This window comes from Hyla sarda, chromosome 1, assembly GCF_029499605.1.
Source record: "Hyla sarda isolate aHylSar1 chromosome 1, aHylSar1.hap1, whole genome shotgun sequence".
In the NCBI taxonomy this organism is placed as follows: domain Eukaryota; kingdom Metazoa; phylum Chordata; class Amphibia; order Anura; family Hylidae; genus Hyla; species Hyla sarda.
In genome coordinates this window covers 236,810,992-236,832,645 of record NC_079189.1, presented here as the reverse complement: position 1 = coordinate 236,832,645, position 21,654 = coordinate 236,810,992, and the positions used below count along the sequence as shown (strand labels likewise).

The window sequence follows — 21,654 nt, the reverse complement described above, 5'->3', positions numbered from 1 at the left end:
AGTATTTGTCTACAACACCAGCAGGTGTGTACTTTTGGTTGGCCTTTCACAGTATCTAGGCCCTTAAGACTTTAACAGGAACAAAATGGTACACCACTTAGATGTACAAATGTGGTATTCACTTATGAGGGAGGACAATGCGCTCCAGTACGCTTAAAGCAGTACTTGTCTACAACACCAGCAGGTGAGTTCTTTTGCATTGCCTTTAACAGTATCTAGGCCCTTGAGACTTTTACAAGAACAAAATGGTACACCACTTAGATGTAGGTATGTGGTATGCACTTATGAGGGGAGGAAAATGTGCTCCACTATGCTTAAAACAGTATTTTTTCTACAACACCAGCAGGTGTGTACTTTTGCCTGGCCTTTCACAGTATCTAGGCCCTTAAGACTGAAAAAGGAACAAAATAGTACACCACTTAGATGTACGTATGTGGTATGCACTTACGAGGGGAGGACAATGCACTCCACTACACTTAAAACAGTATTTGTCTACAACACCAGCAGGTGTGTTCCTTTGCCTGGCCTTTAACAGTATCTAGGCCCTTGAGACTTTTACAGTAACAAAATGGTACACCACTTAGATGTACGTATGTGGTATTCACCAATGAGGGAAGGACAATGCGCTCCAGTACACTTAAAACAGCATTTGTCTACAACACCAGCAGGTGTGTTCTTTTGCTTGGCCTTTCACAGTATCTAGGCCCTTAAGACTTTAACAGGAACAAAATAGTACACCACTTAGATGTACGTATGTGGTATGCACTTATGAGAGGAGGACAATGCGCTCCATTATGCTTAAATCAGTATTTGTCTACAACACCAGCAGGTGTGTTCTTTTGCCTGGCCTTTCACAGTATCTAGGCCCTTAAGACTTTAACACCCTGGAGCCTGGACCGCACTAAATGGAGTTTAATAAAGTGATTCACGCGATCGAATCGTGGCAATATTTGCATTCGATTCACTCATCCCTAATGAGTAGCATAAGAAAAGGTTTATTCATGGGTAAACCTATAGTATTTTTCGTGTTATGATGTAATGCTGTGATATATTTATCTGTACTGGTCAGCAATTATATATGGACAACCCATAATCCAGAGTAAAAGTGCCTGAAAATAGCAGGTTTAAAGATGACATGTTTCTGACTGCTGCCTTCTTTAAATGTCAATTTTAACCTTTTATTCTCCCTATTGGCAAGTACTGTACACTAGAAAGAAGTGGCTGAGCTGGGAGAACTTGCTAGAAATTATCTTTGCATGATAGATTTATGCATTATACATTTGTGTAATGTGATAAGTCAGTTCACTTCAAGTCTTATTTAGAAGCACAGATACTATACCATGGTATCTTAGTACATTGTTTCATATATCTTACTGTCTTAAGTTATACTAGTTTTTAAGAATCATGTTTGTTTTCTTCTTTTCAGGAATGCATATTATTTTAACACTTTAAGATGGATCTTATCTTACGTACTTATATTTTAATATTTTGATACACAAAGAAACATCTACATTTGGAATCAAATTCACTGGAATATTACAAGTACCACTTGGAGTTAAAATCTGAAGATTTCTTATTTAAGAAGTGTTTATACCTGAAAGCCGTCATGCTTAAACAAATACTAGCTGATATGTACATTGACCCAGAACTCCTGGTTGAACTTAGTGAAGAACAGAAACAGATCTTGTTCTTTAAGATGAGGGAAGAACAAATAAGAAGATGGAAAGAGAGAGAGGAAAAATATGAACAGAATGAAAAATCACAGAAAAGTCATAAGCCAAAAGAAGGTAAGTGCTAAGAAAATTATGTTAACAAAATATAACATGTAATTCTTTTTAAATTAGGCTGGATTTGTGTATTTTCAATACTGGATAACACTGGAGTAAATTTACATGTCGGTTTTTAGATAAAGAAGATTGGAGTATGGCTGGTTTCACACTACATTAGGCAGGGTCCAGTTGAATTCTGTTTTGGCGAGCTCTCCGGCCGGTCACACTGGCTGTGATTGCTCTCTCCCTCTGTCCTCCAGCGAGCCCGGGATTTGCATCGCGGGACGTGCCCGCATGCGAATCTTGGGCCGTCACTCACGTCGCCTCTGTGTCCTCGACTCCTAGGGTGCGCGTGTGCCTGAGCTCTGAGATTTAAAGGGCCAGTGCACCCTTAATTAGTGTTTGCACCTGTCCCTTTTCTATATGTATGTGCACCTCCCTCTACCTCTTCCCAGATCTTTGTGTGCCCTGTGCACTAGTGAAAGCGTTTGTGTCTTGCCTTACTATGTTCCTGACCTTCCTGCTCCGTGACCTGACCTTGCTCCTGTGCCACCTTCCTACTGACCTCTTGCTACATCCCTGTTGTCGCTACCATGCTGCCTGCCCTGATCTTCTGCTATCCTGACTAGGAGTTGCCATATTCCTCCTGTACCACATTTTCTCTCCAGCAGCCTGTGTGGACGAGTCATGTCAGGGGTAGCGACCTGGGTGCCACCTCCAGCTTTGGTGAAAACCAGCGGCACTTTAGACTACGCTCCCTGACACGGCCCAAGTCATTATCCACACAGTCTCAGTGGATCTACTACCTCCTTGCCGCCTACTATTTCCTTTAACACACATGGCTTAATAGGTCCCAGCACATGCATTAAAGGGATACTCCACTGGAAAACATTTTTCCAGTTCCTTTATTTTAGGAACTGTCCAGAGCCGGATAGGTTTTCTATGGGGATATGCTCCTACTCTGGCCAGTTCCTATAATGGACAGAGGTGTAAGCAAAGAGCACTATGTTCAGACAGAAAGGAAAAAACTTCCTGTGGATCATAACAGCAGCTGATAAGTACTGGAAGGATTAAGATTTTTTAATAGAAGTAATTTACAAATCTGTTTAATTTTCTGGCACCAGTTGATTTGAAAAAAAAAAATGTTTTCCAGTGGAGTACCCCTTTAACCCCTTAGCGCAAATGGATGTTTATAAACATCCATATGCGCGTCCCCAGATATAATGCGCGCTCACGAGGTGAGCACGCATCATGCCTGATGGGTCCCGGTTGCTATAAGCAACCAAGACCCACGCTAATGCCGGACATTGCCGATTGGGCTGATGTACTGCATTAACTTTAGATGCGGCGATCAAAGTTGATCGCTGCGTATAAAAGTGAAAGTAAAAGCATCCTGGCTGCTCAGTTGGGTTGAACGGGACCATCGCGATAAAATTGTGATGTCCCGATCAGCTAGGAGGACGCAGGAGGGTGGCTTACCTGCCTCCTGCGCGTCCAATCGTCGATTGATTCCTCCAAACCTGAAATCCAGGGTTGAGCATTCAACCACCAATAATTCTGATCAATGCAAAGCTATGGCTTTGCAGTGATCTGTGTAAAAGATCAGTGTGTGCAGTGTTATAGCCCCCTATGGGAGCTATAACACTGCAAAAAAAAAGTAAAATTTAATAAAGATCATTTAGCCCTTTCCCTGATAGATTTTTGGTTAAAATGACTGATGTCATTACAAAGTAGAATTGGTGGTGCAAAAAATAAGCCATCATATGGAATTTTAGGTGCAAAATTGAAAGTGTTATTATTTTTCGAAGGTGATGAGGAAAAAACAAAAATGCAAAAACTGAAAAACCCTCCGTCCTTAAGGGGTTAAATAGATCTATAGACCCCCTTACACCCAATGGAGACCAAATGTGTTTCATTTTGCCTCCATTGGAGGCATATGTAGGGGAGTATGATGACTGGGATAGCAAGGACTCCTGTGGTATTCCATTGAGCTGGATCCCATAAAAACACATATGTCACACAATATACATATTTTACAAACAAAACCTGTGTAGAGGAAGAATGATGCAGTTGCCCATAGCAACCAGTCAGCTTGCTTCTTTCATTTTGAAAGAAAAATAAAAGAAGCAATCTGGTTGCTATGGGAAACTGGTCCACTTTTCCTCTATACACGTTTTGATAAATCTCCCCTAATGTGCATGGAAAACTAATTTTCAGGCTCAGTCTTATCTATACCTGTCAATGAGCTACACATTGAAATATGTAGAGTCTGTAGAGTCTGTGTACATCTACAGTGCTTTTAGTGCTAGTTTCAGAGACTTTAATGCAAACTGCAGAGCCCCTTTGCTTCGCTAACTGCCTCTACTGCATGTTTATGTTACCTGTCTCAACACCCTAATAAAGCATCAGCTACCTACCCCTTCAGCTACTTACTCCTTCACCACCTCTAAGCAGCTCCTAGAAGTTACAAGTGAGTTAGGTAACTAACTACTCCACTGTTAGTGCCTTAACTGATTGCTTCTTCAGGGGCAGGTTGATCATATCCCAGAACATTAGAACAGAGGGGGATCCTGGTCTGTCTCAAGAACAATAACACCAGTCAATGTTGAAGATATGCAATGGACAGGGATGGCATCGAGGACGGACCTGGCTCCCAACGGCACTGACGTTTGAGCCGGGTCCCTCCTCGAAGCCATCCCTGTCCATTGCGTATACCAGTGAGGGCAGCAGACGGCCTACTATTTGTATGCTATCATCATTGTTGTGTATGAAGCTACACAACCACCCAGGGTGAGCAGTCATTCATGTTTCACCTCACACTGGGGCTTAATATTACCCTATGGAGCGCTTGTTTTTCTACTTCTAATGTTGAATATAGGTAGAATCTATAAATCCGCCTATGCCAGATATACAGCCTTGAATTATATAGTCATATACTTTTAGTTGCATACATTTGTTTCAGGTTCTTTCTCTCCTAGCTCACTATACTTTTTCTGGTTATCTATTGGCAGTAGAAGATAGAATCAGAAAAATGAGTTATAATACAAATTACAGTCCGGACAGTAGTGTCATTTATAACCATTCATAGTTTTTAAACTCAGACCACATTCATATTTTTAAACAAATATCTAGCATTATTAGGAAATATTTAAGCAGCATTGGCTCAAAGGATCCACATCCAATGATTTTATAAAAAAAAATATTCTTTACAAGTTTTTTGTGAATTTTTGATGTTGTTTCTAAGGTACATGCACATCAAATATAAAGTTCAAGTAATTGCTCCCTAAAATATATTTTTTTTATCAGCCATGTGTTTTTTGTACTACTAAACCGTTATCATCTTAAATTATTTTCATCAAAATCGTCTGAAAAAAACATTAAAAACAACAATTTCCCATTTTTTTTGTGGAAGTGACTCATAAAGGACCTATTATGACTAAAACAGGAAGGCGGATAAAAGTAAATGCTTTATTTAGGAATGGGATGTTCAAAGCTAGTTAAAGGAATGACTAGACTGAATGACAGTCAATATAGAATGCAATTTTATCCAGATTTAAATTACGCATTCATTTAAATGAAAACTCCCTTTTTAATTTTCTATTATTTAGTAGGAAGTCTACTTAACCCCTTAAGGACCACAGTTTTTTTCATTTTTGCTCTTTCATTTTTTCCTCCTAGCCTTCTAAAAATCATAACGCTTTAAATGTTCCACCTACAGACTGGTATGAAGGCTTGTTTTTTGCACCACCAATTTAACTTTGTAAGGACATCAATAATTTAACCACAAAATCTATGGCGAAACCAGAAAAAAAAATATTTGTGGGGCTAAATTGAAAAAAAAATGCCCTTTTGTAACTTTTGGGGGCTTTCATTTCTAGGCAGCGCAATTTCTGGTAAAATTGACACCTTATCTTTATTACGTAGGTCCATATGATTAAAATGATACCCAACTTATATAGGTTTGATTTTGTTTTTTACTTCTGTTAAAAAATTACAACTTTATGCATGAAAATTAGTAGGTTAAAAATTTCCTATCCTGACCCTATTACTTTTTTATTTTTTCATATACCGGGCGGTATGAGCGCTCATTTTTGTGCCATGATCTGAAGTTTTCATGGGTACCATTTTTGTTTTGATGGGACTTTTTGATCGGTTTTTATAAGTTTTTTTGAGTGTACAATGTGACCAAATATACGCAATTTTGGACTTTGGTATTTTTTTTACATGTACACCATTGACTTTGCAGTTTAATTAACATTATATTTTTATAGTTCGGACATTTACGCATGCAGTGATACCACATATGTTTATTTTAATTATGTTTTTATATTTTATATGGAAGTTTTATATTTTAAACTTTTAATAAGGAAGGGGTTAATGTTTTTTTTTTTTATTTTAGTAAACTTTTTTTTACACTTTATTAGTCCCCTCAGGGGACTTTTAGGAGGAATCATTAGATTCCTCATACAGATCAATGAGGTTCCATAGAACCCCATTGATCTGTGTGATCTGCACCTGGTTAAGCCAGGCTTTATCAATGCAAGAGACGGGACCTAGATGGAAGCAGAGGTGATCTACCCACTGGACCATCAGGTAGCATTTACAGGGTTCTTTAGACGCCGATGTCAGTTAATAGCCGTCTGCATGTTGGCTATTAACGCCGGCCCCCCAGATACAAGAATCAGCTGAGGGCCAGCTGGTATGCCTGGGGCTCGAGTCGTTAACCAGTTAAATGTCCGACATCAATGGGCGACACATTCAAATCCCTACCCTCTTTTGGAATTTAGATTCAACTCTCGCATTCAATATAAGTGTAGGTGGTATGTCCTGAGGCAGAGAATGGTTGCCACTTTTTAAAGTAGGTCTGGTGAAAAATAAATATAAATATCCAAGGATAGGGGATAAGTTATAGATCGCGGGGGGGGGGAGGTTCCGAGCGATGGGACCCCCCCGCGATCTCCTGGACGGGGCCCCGGCAGTTTGCTGGAAGCTGACGTCCATACCCCGCAGGAAGCCACGGCAGGCACACCCCCTCCATGTATTTCTATGGGGTACATGCAGGGGCGTGTAAACCAGTGCTCCATGCGGGGTACGACACGCCCCCCTACCAGCCAACTCCCGGGACCCCATGCAGGAGATTGCGGGGGGTCCCAGCTCTCAGACCCCCCATGATCTATAACTTATTGCCTATCCTTTGGATAGGAGATAAGTTATATTTCAACAATAATTAAAATAATAAATATTAAAGAACTTTGAGCATAATTAATTTATTAAACTAAAATGTCTAAATTTACAATATGTTAAAACTATTTTGATAATGAAAAGGGTTAAAGGAGTTTTACAGGATTGTAAATTCATACATTTAATTTTTTTAAATGGCAAACTGCATACTTACCAGTTGACACCAATAAAACACCAGTTGATAAACACAAACTCAGTATAAAACCAACATCTTTATTTAATTCAATATCATAAAAAAGTATATGAATGGTGCTCAGTAAAATTACAGACAAAAAGTAGCCAAGAGAACACTAGGGGTCAACATATAATGCAAATTGTGAAGGGGTGGTAAAAGTGCACTGAGAAGGTACCTAGGACCAACATAATGGGGGTGTTACAGAAAATATCAGAACATATCCACAATGTTTGTAAAAATTATATATGAGCACAATGTAAACTGAATACAGCACTAGTAAACCAGCTGAGAGACCAGGGTCATTAAAGATCAGAACCTCTATGGGCTATGGCCCTCAGTCACCCACAACCATATAACGTGCAAGACTGTAATGTGAACCCGCTCATAGATGGAAATCCTGTAACTCACCCGTTCTGTGTATCAAAGTGTTCTTCTGAACCCTTTACCAGTTGAAACGTCACTGTCAGTTCTGTTGTACCAATAATATTACAGGACATACAGAAGAAAATCAATCTGTTGGGGTAGTCACATGTCCTTATAAAATGTGATGTGTATTTCCACAGTGAAAAGCCTAAACTGACCATACCGAAAATTTGCTAAAAAATCTGCTAAATCCATGTGTAAATTTTTGGTGTATACTTTCCACTGATTTTCCTGCAGAAAATGCAAAATGGAAGAACAAATTAAAGGTTTTAAAATTCACAAGTAACATCTGAAACAATCTATCATGTGTGAATTTGCCCTAAAATACATTAGGAAGGTTCATCACATGTTGAATTCTTGGGGAAAGTACATTGCTGCAAGTAATGTGTGAAAGTTAAATTAAGAAATAGTAACTGGTTTTACTAGAAGTGTAATGTGAGGAAGAGAAGATTTCTGTGACTAATGACACTGGGAAAGATAAAAGAAAGAGTTATCTATGTAAGGAATATTTACACTGACAGTCAGAATATGGGTATAGTAAACAACTTTATATATAGCACTGCATTGAGCAATTTAACCATCTTACTACGGTATTTCTTGTGAGGTAAATTCTTTACACGAGAATTGAATGGTTTCCATACTTAGAAAGACTTAATAGGACAGGCCCGTATATTTGTTCCCATTCAGTATATACAGGATATTGCATTTCCTTTTTAAAGCTGTGTTTGTACAGAAGTTCAGCTTTTCCTTCCTTTATTTTTCCTTTTCGTTACATTCCAATGCATCTTCTATCTTCCGTACTTGGATTCTTTGACTCCATTTAGGTCATATTTTTATTTCTTTACTATTGAACTCTCCATTAAAATGAGTGTGAAATACAAAATTAGCAATGCCATATAAAGTGTGCCATATAACATATTGATAGTAGAAATAGCGAAAAAAGTCGGCAACTCACCAGCGCTGGTTCATGTGAGGTCTTGCTTTATTGCGACATACTCACTGTACAAAATGCAGGGGAGAGACAGACAGGGGGGGGTACAAAGGTGGGCAACGGAACCGTTTCACACGGTGAACGTGCTTCTTCGGGGCTCGGAGGCCTCACATGAACCAGCGCTGGTGAGTTACCGACTTTTTTCGCTATTTCTACTATCAAGTACACTGAACTGTTTGATTTAGTCTTAGCACCACCCGAGTTCCTACAGCAGAGACCGTGATCCCCTCACCCACTTACACCACTCCACACACAGACTTGGCAGTGCCAAGTCCACCTTTGCTTTTATAAAACATATGTTACGCTGAGCGCTCCGGGTTCCTGCTCCTCCCCGAAGCGCTCGCTGCGTTTCTCTCCCTGCAGCGCCCCGGTCAGACCCGCTGACCGGGAGCGCTGCACTGACATTGCCGGCGGGGATGCGATTCGCATAGCGGGACGCGCCCGCTCGCGAATCGCATCCCAGGTCACTTACCTGTCCCGGTCCCCGGCTGTCATGCTCTGGCGCGCGCGGCTCCGCTCTCTAGGGCGCGCGCGCGCCAGCGCTCTGAGATTTAAAGGGCCAGTGCACCAATGATGGTGCCTGTCCCAATCACCCTAATTAGTTTCCACCTGCTCCCTGGTTATATGAACTCACTTCCCCTGCACTTCCTTGCCGGATCTTGTTGCCTTGTGCCTTGAGAAAGCTACTCTGAGTTACCTCTACTGTGTTCTTGACCATCTGCTATCACCATTGACTACGAACCTAGCCGCCTGCCCCGACCTTCTGCTACGTCTGACCTTGCTCTTGTCTACTCCCTTGTACCGCGCTTATCTCAGAGAGGTTGAGCCGTTGCCAGTGGATACGACCTGGTTGCTACCGCCACTGCAAGACCATCCCGCTTTGCGGCGGGCTCTGGTGAATACCAGTAGCAACTTAGAACCGGTCCACTGACACGGTCCACGCCAATCCCTCTCTGGCACAGAGGATCCACCTCCAGCCTGCCGAATCGTGACAACATATTGATTTTGAGCAAAGAAAAGAAGTTATTAAAGCTAAAGGAAAGGGCAATGTTTCTTTATTTTCCTTACTGTTACTGGCATATTTGAATTCAGTCAAGTATTAGGCTTACAGTAATGCTCAGCCTTTGAAGACACCTTGAAGATTACATAAGAAATGGAAATTTTCAAGTCCCGTAGTGCTGATCCTGTCTGGGTACTAGTGGATAAATATTAACCATTACAGGTCTACTTAGAGCCATCTCCACAGTAGAAGGGTTCATGCATGCTGCCAAAGTATGGTTCCATGTTGTATAAATGCATAATGGGGCATATACTGGCCTCTACTGTAGCAGTAGCAGAGGTATCTGAAGGATTTTTAATCTTTTTTTAAAGAGGTATCTGAAGGATTTTTTAATCTTTTTTTAAAGAGGTATCTGAAGGATTTTTTTAATCTTTTTTTAAAGAGGTATCTGAAGGATTTTTTGTTCAGAGTGCCTATGGGTTTGAAGAACAGACTTGGAGAAACTCCCTCTTCTGCATTCCAGTTTGTTTACAGTCTGGAGTAGGAGGCAGTATAGGCTATACTGGTAATGCAGTGTTTTGGTACCCTTGTTCCAGCTACAGTATATTTCATGTTGTCACATGGTTGAAAAAAAAACCTCTATGTTAACTGCCTAGATTATGTTTGTGGGGTACTGTGAGTTAACTGGTAAAACTGTTTTGTACATTGCATTGCCTGAATAGTATTCACTAAGGTATTATAAGAGTGTAGGGGGTTAAAAACTTGTTTGCTGTGTATAGATGAGGGATAAAGGAGTATTCCAGGAAAAAAAAATTTTTATATATCAACTGGCTCCAGAAAGTTAAATAAATTTGTAAATGACTTCTATTAAAAAATCTTAATCCTTTCAATAATTATCAGCTGCTGAAGTTGAGTTGTTGTTTTCTGTCTGGCAACAGTGCTCTCTGCTGACATCTCTGCTTGTCTCGGGAACTGCACAGTAGAAGAGGTTTGCTATGGGGATTTGCTTCTAAACTGGGCGGTTCCCGAGACACGTGTCATCAGAGAGCACTTAGACAGAAAAGAACAACTCAATTTCAGCAGCTCATAAGTACTGGAAGGATTAAGACTTTAATAGAAGTAATTTACAAATCGTTTTAACTTTCTGGAGCCAGTTGATATAAAAAAAAAGTTTTTTCCTGGATAACCCCTTTAATTTGCTACATGATAGATTTCTAAGCAGAAGTTTCTAGAATGGCTGCGGGAAGAGTCCCTTATCCAAGCCCCTGGACCCAAACCAGTTTTAGGGTGGGTCCACACTACGTTTTCTCCCATACGGGAGCGCATACGGCAGGGGGGAGCTAAAACCTCGCGCTCCCGTATGCCTACGTATGCGCTCCCGTATGTCATTCATTTAAATGAGCAGGCCAAAGTGAAACGTTCGGTCCGGTCGGCTCATTTTTGCGCCGTATGCGCTTTTACAACCGACCTAAAACTGTGGTCAACCACGGTTTTAGGTCCGGTTGTAAAAGTGAATACGGCGCAAAAATGAGCCGACCGGACCGAACGTTTCACTTTGGCCGGCTCATTTAAATGAATGACATACGGGAGCGCATACGTAGGCATACGGGAGCGCGAGGCTTTAGCTCCCCCCTGCCGTATGCGCTCCCGTATGGGAGAAAACTTAGTGTGAACCCAGCCTTAGTCAGTTATAGTCTGGCTTTTGCTAAAGCCACATTTCTCCAAGCTCTGCTCCTGCTAGAAAGAACAGACATTTAGTTTAGTCAGTTAGGGAAAAGTGTATGTACCTTGTCTAGACTGTTCCTCCTAGGTTCAGTAAGGGTCAAGTCAGATGAGAGAGAGAAAGAGAACTCCTAGTTGAGTGTTCCTTCAGGGAGAAGTTCAAGTCTCTTCATTGTTCTGCATCCTGTTCAAGTAAAGCCTGTGTCAAGCAAGTGACAGGTCCTGTTTCAGTTACAAGGAACATCACCTGGGATAGATCTGGGCCGCGTATACAGTAATCACAGATTTTTGGATGTTTGTTCAAGAGATTGGGCCTCATTTACTAAGAGTTTCGGGTTTTTACTAGTGGGAAAAGTTGTTTCAGACATGCAGGATTCCTCTCTATTTACTATTGAGAAAAGTCGGGAACATTTTCTGACCAGTTTTTTCTAGGTTTATATTTCCAGCCATTTACCCACAGGATTTTCTGTGAATTCCATAGTAAATCGGTCAGGTGGTGAAACCACGGCCCTTTTTGGTCGACCATGCCCCCTTTTGTGACAGGCCACACCCCTTTTTCGGGGTTTGTCATATTTTTCAGGCGCACACTGGCGCAGACATGTCTCAGACATGTCTCAGACAAAGTGACCAGACAAAAACTGGTAGGTTTCAGCTTAGTAAATGAGGCCCATTGTCTCCAGGAGAAGTTTTAGGCTCCATGTAGGCGTTTTGACTAGTCAGAGGAAAAGAAAGCTGAACAAGGGTCCCACTGCTTACACTAATATCTTCAGTGACCTATGGTCAAAGTTAGTCCTGTGTGATTGACTCGCCACAGAAATTGCCATTGTATGCCCTGCTTATAGGGTAATGAGTTGCAACAAGCTGTGAGTAAAAATTAGTGCATTTGCTCCAAAGTAAGCCAACATGTGTGGGCCTTCATCAGTAGTTTTAACTAGTTGGACTGTATCGTTTTGCAACTGTATAAAATGTATAAAAAGTTCACTTTTTATCCAAGATATCTGCTAGTAACATGATTACTAAAGGGACAGTGACTAACAATTAACTGATCTGCTAAAAAAAAAAGTCTAACATTCCACTCTGCGCTGAAAAGATCTGGATTCACTTAGAAGGTTCGGTAATGTTTTCAAATTGTTTCCAGACTGTCCAAATGTCCAGAGTTCTTCTTCCTGTACTCCACTCTACATATTAAACAAGTTTAATAAAGATTGGCTGGGCACACAGGGAAACATCAGGTTAGCTACATACCTATAGCTGCCAGGTGACATTCCTAAAGAACTACTGCTCCCAGCTAGCCTACACTAGAACTGCCCCTGTTGAAGTCACAAAGGTGGAGATTTCTTGATAACAACAGTCACAACTGCAGTCAGTATTGGTGCTAGATGGAAGGATTAGAGACCCCTGTGCCACTTATGATACAACAGATACTGTTGGAGGCCAGTGATCTAAACATCACAGATTGCCTGTTTATATCCAGATCAACTTCTGGATGATAAGGGGGAGATTTGTAAAAGTGGTGTAAAGAAAGAGTGGAGCGTACAAAGCAACTAATCACATTGCTTTGTTAATTTTTAAAAGGCCTCTACTGAGTATGGATAGTCTCACTTTCTCTGCTGTGTGGGCCTGGTCACTAGCTTATAATAATAATAGTAATAATTAATACCATGAAAACTAGATTGTTGGTACCTGAAGGTCCTTTATAAATAAATAGTTAAATACAGCATAAAATTAACAGCATGAAATCCACAGTGTATGCAGTGTATGCACAGTGTATCTCCCCTAAGGGTAGGGTCACACTTAGGGCATCTGCGGCATATTTTATGCTGCAGGACATCTGCTGAGCAGACATACTGGGCTACCCCGTCGCAGCCCTGTGTGTGAAGTAATGTTTGGAGGCGGGCCCAGTGCACCGACATGACTGTGATGTGTGGGCGGTCTCAATGCTTTGCAAGCCACACAGGTCTGCGGCGGCTCATAGCAAAATCTACAGTGTATTTCCTGCAACACAGTTGATTTCCTGCAGCGTGAAATACTCTACGGATGCGCTAAGTGTCACCCTACCCTGAAACAGATCAATTGTGTAGAAAAAAATCCACGGGCCACATTATGCACATTATCAAGTACCAGTATTTGTTGTTCCTCCATAGCGATATGAGATATAGTATTTCAGTAGGTCTTGAACAGATATTCAGGCCTTGTACATACGCAGAATAAAGGGTTCATTAAGAGAAGATGTTACTGGTTTGAGGAGTTGAGTGCTTAGTGTATTATACAGTACAGCTTCTAAATCAGAACATATGAAACTGGTTTTTCATGTGTTGTCTGAAAGTAATACTTCTCATTGTCTTAAAAACATTTTGCCTAAAGCCTACATTCTGTTTTGAACTTTACAGATGCAACAATACTTCTTACGTAGTCATTAAAATATCCATTTAAATACTTATAATATAACATCATTAATGTTTTGCTGAAGAAAAAACCCACTAAAATAAATTATTGGATAGACAGGAGGCACAATACCAAAGATCTAAGATAGCCACTTACAGTCCATGGATAACATATGAGAAACTGGAATATGGATCCAACAACGCGAATGGTTGAATGGCCTCACCAAAATCAAGACATTTTGGTCAAAATTATTTTAATGGACAAAATCAGTACCACTATTCTGGAAGAAGTTGCTTAGAGGTTTTGTTCACTGTTTATTTATATATGACTGGATGCCCTTTTACAATATCCATTCTTGTAACTCCATGTGATACTTAAAGGGGTACTCCGCCCCTAGCATCTTATCCCCTAAGATAAGATGTCAGATCGCCGGGGTCCCGCTGCTGGGGACCCCCGGGATCTTGGCTTCAGCACCCCGCTATCATTACTGCACAGAGCAAACTCGCTCTGTGCTTAATGACGGGCAATACAGGGGCCGGAGCATCGTTACGTCATGGCTCTGTGCCCTTGTGATGTCACGGCCCGCCCCCTCAATAAAAGTCTATGGAGGGGGCGTGGTGGCCATCAGGTCCCCTACCATAGACTTGCATTAAGGGGGCGGACCGTGATGTCACAAGGGGCTGGAACCATGACATCACGATGCTCTGGCCCCTGTATCGCCGGTCATTACGCACAGAGCGAGTGTGCAGCGGAGATCCTGGGGGTCCCCAGCAGCGGGACCCCGGCGATCTGACATCGTATCCCCTATCTTTGGATAGGGGATAAGATGCTAGGGGTGGAGTACCCCTTTAAGTATTTAAACTTTTAAAAACCTTAGTGATTTGTGTATTATTTCTATATCCTTTTTTGACTATTTATTTTTTTATTTTAAAATCTTAATCCTTGCAGTACTTATCAGCTGCTGTGTGCTCCAGAGGAAGTTATTTTCTATCTATCTGACCAGAGTGCTCTCTGCTGACACCTCTGTCCATTTCAGGAACTGTCCAGAGCAGGAGCAAATCCCCATAGTAAACCTCTCCTGCTCTGGACAGTTCTTGACATGGACAGAGGTGTTAACAGAGAGCACAGTGGTCAGACAGAAAAGAAATGTAAAAAGAAAAGAACTTCCTCTGTAGTATACAGCAGCTGATAAGTACTGAAAGGATTAAGATTTTTTAATAGAAGTAATTTACAAATCTCTTTAACTTTCTGGCACCAGTTGATTTGAAAATGTGACACAAGTCATAAAAAAGAAAAAAAAAACAAGCAAGCCCTGGTGTTAAAGTTTATTTTACTGATGAAATAGAGAAAACTCAAGTTCATTAAAGTTTTCTATGGATTTGCAGATATCGCAGAGTTGTAGATGGTAGTGCTTTGCTTATCAATCTACCATATACTACAGAAATCATGGTGTCCTTGTTCCTACTTGTAAAGACAAAAGTTACTTGTTATGAATGAGTCACTGGGTTAAGCTTTGTGGCTAATTGTTTGAGTTCCTGTTATGCTTCATTCTTCTCCTGCCGTGGAATGTGGGTCTAGTTAACTATTCGCAGAGATGAACTGGTGGCATACACATTAACTCTTCTGCTATATCTACCTAATAATTCCTGATACATTTCATGGATCTTTAGGGAGCAATATTATAAGGATTCACATAGCCTGCCTCTATAACACTTACAATGTTGTATATGTTTACTGCAATATGGACAGTGTCACAAGTTAAAGTACTGGTCACAGAGCACTATACAACTGTTCATAATGTATTGTACAGGGGGCAAGTCCTGGGGAAAAAAAGTGTGTGAACTCACCCAAGACTTCCACTCAAGGGCTGTTCCTGCTAATGGGAATGGTGTTCCTGCTGTGGAAAAAGTGCAGGAACTCAGTTCCCACGTGTTCCTGCAGGACTTGAGCCCTGGTATTGTAGTAGATAACAGAATTTAAACCCTACGGGGGACATTTATCAATGTTTGCTTATGTATTCCTTTTTTTAGTAATTTTTTTCTTACTATTTTTTTTGCTTATGTGCGACTTATTTATCAACTGCTTTCAGCCTGTTGATAAATTTCTTTTCACTTAAGCAGAAAAAAGAGCGTAGTCACACGTGCAACTTTTTTGCGACAATTTTAAGCAAAAAAAAAACCTACTAAATGCTTTGATAAATGTCCCCCTAAGAGGAGACAATGGCCCTGATTTACTATTGTAAACCCAACATGTTTTGGCGGGTTGTGCGCCAGATTTTGGCACATTGCGCAGTATTGAAAAAAAAACAACCAACTCTCCATTTTACTGAGAAAACACGAAAAAGGGGCATGGTCACTGAAAAGGGGCGTGTTTCCAACATTTTCACAAAATAAAAACAACATATTTACTATGGTTTCCACAGAAGATGTAGTGGATTTGAGCTGAAGAAAACCCTACAGATCAGAACATGTGTAAAAAATGAAAAAAAAAAAAAAAAAGGGAAACCTTAGTAAATACCATGGAAAAAAAAATTGTAGGGAAATAAAACCCACAAAGAAAACTACACTCCAATCAGGGCCAATGTCTAGTATTTAATATAAATTAGTTTGATGCTGTTTTGGGCACTCATTTTTAGGGTTTGGGCACCATGAAGGAGATTTATCAATGCCTTTCTGACATTTTATTGGCTGAAATTTGGTGCAACATATCTGCACATTTAGTTTTTGCGCAAAAAATGAGTGCAATTTCAAAATAGACAACTTTGGTAAAAGTGACTGTGAAATACAGTACAGTGACCCCCCGACCTACGATGGCCCCGACATATGATAAAATCGACATACGATGGCCTCTCAGAGGCCATCGCATGTCGATGTCAGCATCGACATACGATGCTTTTTTATGTCTGGGCCATCGCATTAAGTGTTATCCGGCAGCGCAAAATGCTTAATCTGCTGCCGGATAGCAGCTTAATGTTCCCCATGTGGTGCGGTAAGTATTACTTACCCCTCCACGATGCTCCGGGGTGCCCTCCGGGTCCAGCGCTGTTCCTCCGGTGTCTTCTCGGCCCTCTCCGGTGACGTCACTATGCTGTTGCGCACGCCGTCCCGTCATCCAATAGGAACGGCGTATGCAGCGGCGTAACGACGTCGCTATGCAGGCCCAGTAAGGCCTTGCGGAAGACAGTGGAGGACCGGAGAAGACAGCGGAGGACCGGGGAAGACCAGGAGAGCCCAGTGGAGGCCCGGGGTCACCATCGGGAGCGGCAGGGACACCATTGGGAGCGGCGGGACGCGGTCCGGAGCGGCGGGGACAGGTGAGTACAGCTTCCTATACTTAACATTGCACGAATCCCTCAACATACGATGGATTCGACAAACGATGGCTCGTTTAGAACGAATTACCATCGTATGTTGAGGGACCACTGTACTTCATTCTTGACTATGCAGTGGACAAAATCTATCAACTGTGTCTTTATTTTTTTTAAAGGCGTAAATATATTGTGCAAATGTTAAAAAAGCACTAATTTATACCACCTCTGCCTTGTTTTTGAAAAATAACATCCTACAGAAAGTTCTGAGGGGATTTTTTCATTTGTGCAAAATGTATCCAAGTCTGTGCGCCGTTTTGATAAATTTGACACACACAAGCATAAAACACAGGGGGGAAAAAGGCTGTGATAAATCTCCCCCCATATATAAAACCCTGTGTGCTGCTTAGGGAACTAAGGTTAGTCATTTAACTTGTATCTTTATGTCAGCTGTATTGTTTAGAGTGCATGTGAAAACAGCAGGTATATACAATGACTATATCCATTCCTTTGTCATGTAAGCACATAGCATTACAGTTATCACGTGCATTGTTCTATTGTTGCCATTATGTAATAGATATGGCTTAGTGTAGTGTAGAGTCATATAGAAAAAATGGTTTGACTTCCTTGGACTTTACAGTTCTATGTTTTTATACATGTTCATTAGGAAGATGTCTTTACCATTACTTCATCTATGAGTGTAATTAAAATGTAGGAGTGACATAATACACATGTTGCTTGTAGTCTACTGTCACTGCTAAGTAGACTTGAATTCCCTGCTGCTGCTTTCCCTTATTACCACACCATACCCTGCTATTAAAGGGGTATTCCAGGCAAAAACTTTTCATATATATATATATATATATATATATATATATATATATATATATATCTCAAAACTGGCTCCGGAAAGTTAAACAGATTTGTAAATTACTTCTATTAAAAAATTTTAATCCTTCCAATAGTTATTAGCTTCTGAAGTTTTCTGTGTAACTGCTCAATGATGATGTCACGTCCCGGGAGCTGTGCATGATGGGAAAATATCCCCATAGGAGCTGCTGTCAGGATCCGGATAATGTGAGGATACTGGTGGTGGATCCTCTGTGTCAGTGGGGTGATGACGTGGGCCGTACCAGGGGAACGGAGTCTAAGGGGTTACTGGTTCTCACCAGAGCCCGCCGCAAAGCGGGATGGACTTGCAGCGGCAGGTAACCCCCAGGTAGTTCCACCCGATAGCGACAGCTGAGACAGGTGCGGTACAAGGTATTAGGCAAGAGCAAGGTCGGATGTAGCAGAAGGTCAGGGCAGGCAGCAAGGATCATAGTCAGGGGCAACGGCAGAGGGTCTGCAACACTGGCTTGGGACATACAAGGAACGCTTTCACTGGCACAAGGCAACAAGATCCGGCAATGCTGGGAAGGGGAAGTGAGGTTATAAAGACATGTCACAGGTGTGAGCGCTAATTGGGCCAGGCGCAAATCAATGGCGCACTAGCCCTTTAAATCGCAGAGAGCCGGCGCACGCGCCCTAGGGAGCGGGGCTGCGCGCCCTGGGACTGAGCCGTCGGGGAAGAGGACGGGTGAGGAGACCGGGATGCGAGCCGCGAGCGGGCGCGTCCCACTACGTGGGTCGCATCCCCGCCGGTAACATTAATGCAGCGCTCCCGGTCAGCGGGTCTGACCGGGGCGTGCAAGAAGGTGAACCCTGCGAGCGCTCCGGGGATGAGCAGGGACCCGGAGTGCTCGGCGTAACAGTTGCACAGCTCCTGGGACGTGAGTCATCAGAAAGCAGTTAGACAGAAAACAGCAACTCAACTTCAGAAGCTAATAACTATTGGAAGGATTAAGATTTTTTTAATAGAAGTAATTTACAAATCTGTTTAACTTTCCAGAGCAAGTTGATATATAAAAAAAAGTTTTGGCCTGGAATACCCCTTTAAGGAGAAAACATTTCCGACTTTAGTATCCCAAGAATTTATTACCCTTGAAGTTGTGTTCAAATGATTAGGTTTTTAATTGCACTTTTTGAATACAAATCCAGGAAAAGTATCAATATTTTCCTAATAGGTGTTTTTCATTTATTATCTATTCCATTTATAACTTCTGGCTTTGTTTTTAATAACTGCAATTAAAAACCTGAATGTGTGAACACACCATTAAAGGGGTATTCCAGGCCAAAACATTTTTTTATATATCAACTGGCTCCGGAAAGTTAAACAGATTTGTAAATTACTTCTATTAAAAAATCTTAATCCTTCCAATAGTTATTAGCTTCTGAAGTTGAGTTGCTTTTTTCTGTCTAACTGCTTTCTGATGACTCACGTCCCAGGAGCTGTGCAGCTCCTATGGGGATATTTTCCCATCATGCACAGCTCCCGGGACGTGACATCATCATTGAGCAGTTAGACAGAAAACTTCAGAAGCTAATAACTATTGGAAGGATTAAGATTTTTTAATAGAAGTAGTTTACAAATCTGTTTAACTTTCCGGAGCCAGTTGATATATATATATATATCCCAATATGCAAAGAAAGGAGGAATGGCACTCACCGCTTACTGTAATTTCTTTCTTTTATTCTCCATAAAGTGCAGGTGCTTTAAAAAGGCATTTCACCCAGCCGGGTGTGGACGCCAGTGCGCGTGCTACAGGTAACAATTGTTTCGTTCTGGCTTGAGCTTCAACAGACCTTTTGCCTAGAATACCCCTTTAATTTGATTTGTTATAGGAAAATCTCCAGTTAAGGTAAGGTCACACATGCTGTATTTTTCTGCAGATTTGCTGCTACGTATCTTTCTACCCAATGAAGTCAATGGGTAGCAAAATCAGCTGCTTATTTTGCTACCCATTGACTTTAATGAGTAAGAAAATATGCAGCAGCAAAATACTGCATGTGACCCTACCCTTAGGGTACGTTCACACGCACAGATTTTCGCAGCGTATTTAGCTGCGGATCCGCTGGTGAAGGCCAGCTCTATGCTGGCTTTACATGTGCCTGCTGGTAGCGGCAATACGCCTTCACCAGCCGATCTGCAGTGTAAAATACGCTGTAAATCCGCGCATGTGAATGTACCCTTAAAGTACAATGTCTATTGGCTTAATTTCATTGTATATTCACATTTTAGATGTTATAGGTGTTTACTCTGGATAGAAGGATTCATTTGTGTAGTCAGACCTACGATCAGAGGCTTATTTTTGGAGTTAAGTGAATTTTACAAAAGTTCAGCTCGCCGAACTTTACAAAAAAGTTTCGTTCTCAGCAAACAGGTTCTACATGAACCGGCAATGCAATAAGCCTCAAAACACACATATAATACTGCCAAGAACTCTAAAATATAGGCTAAAATAAAATGATGGTGCCATGCAGTAACCCATGGCAACTAGCAGATGTTTTAAAAACACACCACACTGCAGTAGTTCCTCTGTACTCTCCCTCTCAGCTTTCTCTCCATGATGACGGCCACAATGCAGTGCATAGGGCTGTATTAGCCTCTTTAACTCACCCTTATGCTGTCTGATTGGCCTGGGAGCTATATGTATCATAATGCAATCAATGATTGGCTAACCTGGGGCCATGTGATTTTGCTACTAGCTACAAAGTATGCTGGACTATCCTGACATCATCTCAGTGTTCCTAGTACTTCCTCCGTTCATTTAGGTGCCAAATTGCTATGTGCTCCTTATTCCTTCTGCTTATCGTAGCCGCCTTTACCCCAAAGTTTGGAGCAAGACCGGGTTTGCCGGACTCAGCTTGCTCATCCCACTAATCTCTACTCTTTGAATTATTTTTGATAATAGGCTGTTTCAGTGTGAGATAAACTGCACATCAATATGGATTTTAAGGAAATATGGACAAATATGTTTCAAGCTGAATTATTTGTCAATTAGACAATGAATAACACAAATACAATACATACCCAGTAACATGACACAACCATAATACATACCCAGTAACATGACACAACCATAATACATGCCCAGTAACATGACACAACCATAATACATACCCAGTAACATGACACAACCATAATACATACCCAGTAACATGACACAACCATAATACATGCCAGGTAACATGACACAACCATAATACATACCCAGTAACATGACACAACCATAATACATGCCCAGTAACATGACACAACCATAATACATACCCAGTAACATGACACAACCATAATACATATACAGGAACATGATACAACCATAATACATACCCAGTAACATGACACAACCATAATACATATCCAGGAACATGACACAACCATAATACATACCCAGGAACATGACACAACCATAATACATATCGAACAACGTGAGTACTTTAGTTAGTGTCACATCCCGTGCTTCCTGTACTGCATGTCCATCTCTCAAGAAGTTATAAGTCTTTTAAATATTTGCTAATTGTTTACTAATTTTATTACAGCTCATTAGATTTGCTTAATTGATGTGACTCAGTCTTCATTAGCAATAAAGCATTATCAAGAATGTACAGCACTTAAAAATATTACACCAGGTTTGGTTGTAACACGTCTCATAAATGTGACATATTATATAATCCTCCTATTAAACGTTTACTGTGTGACATGACAGAGTGTCTCCAGGTATTTTATACTTAGAAATGCCATTTTATATGGACCTTGTC

General features: G+C 41.1%; 1 protein-coding gene across 4 annotated transcripts in view; it reads left to right on the top strand.

Annotated features, from left to right (window-relative positions):
- Positions 1-21,654, top strand: part of SH2D4A (SH2 domain containing 4A) — a 120,973-nt gene that overhangs the window by 8,313 nt on the left and 91,006 nt on the right. For all 4 annotated transcript variants that reach the window (XM_056569228.1, XM_056569219.1, XM_056569225.1 and 1 more), the window contains one exon: positions 1,427-1,787. In XM_056569228.1, the coding sequence (XP_056425203.1) occupies positions 1,607-1,787 (181 nt within the window). In that variant the 5' untranslated portion in view covers positions 1,427-1,606. The remainder of the gene's footprint in view (positions 1-1,426; positions 1,788-21,654) is intronic.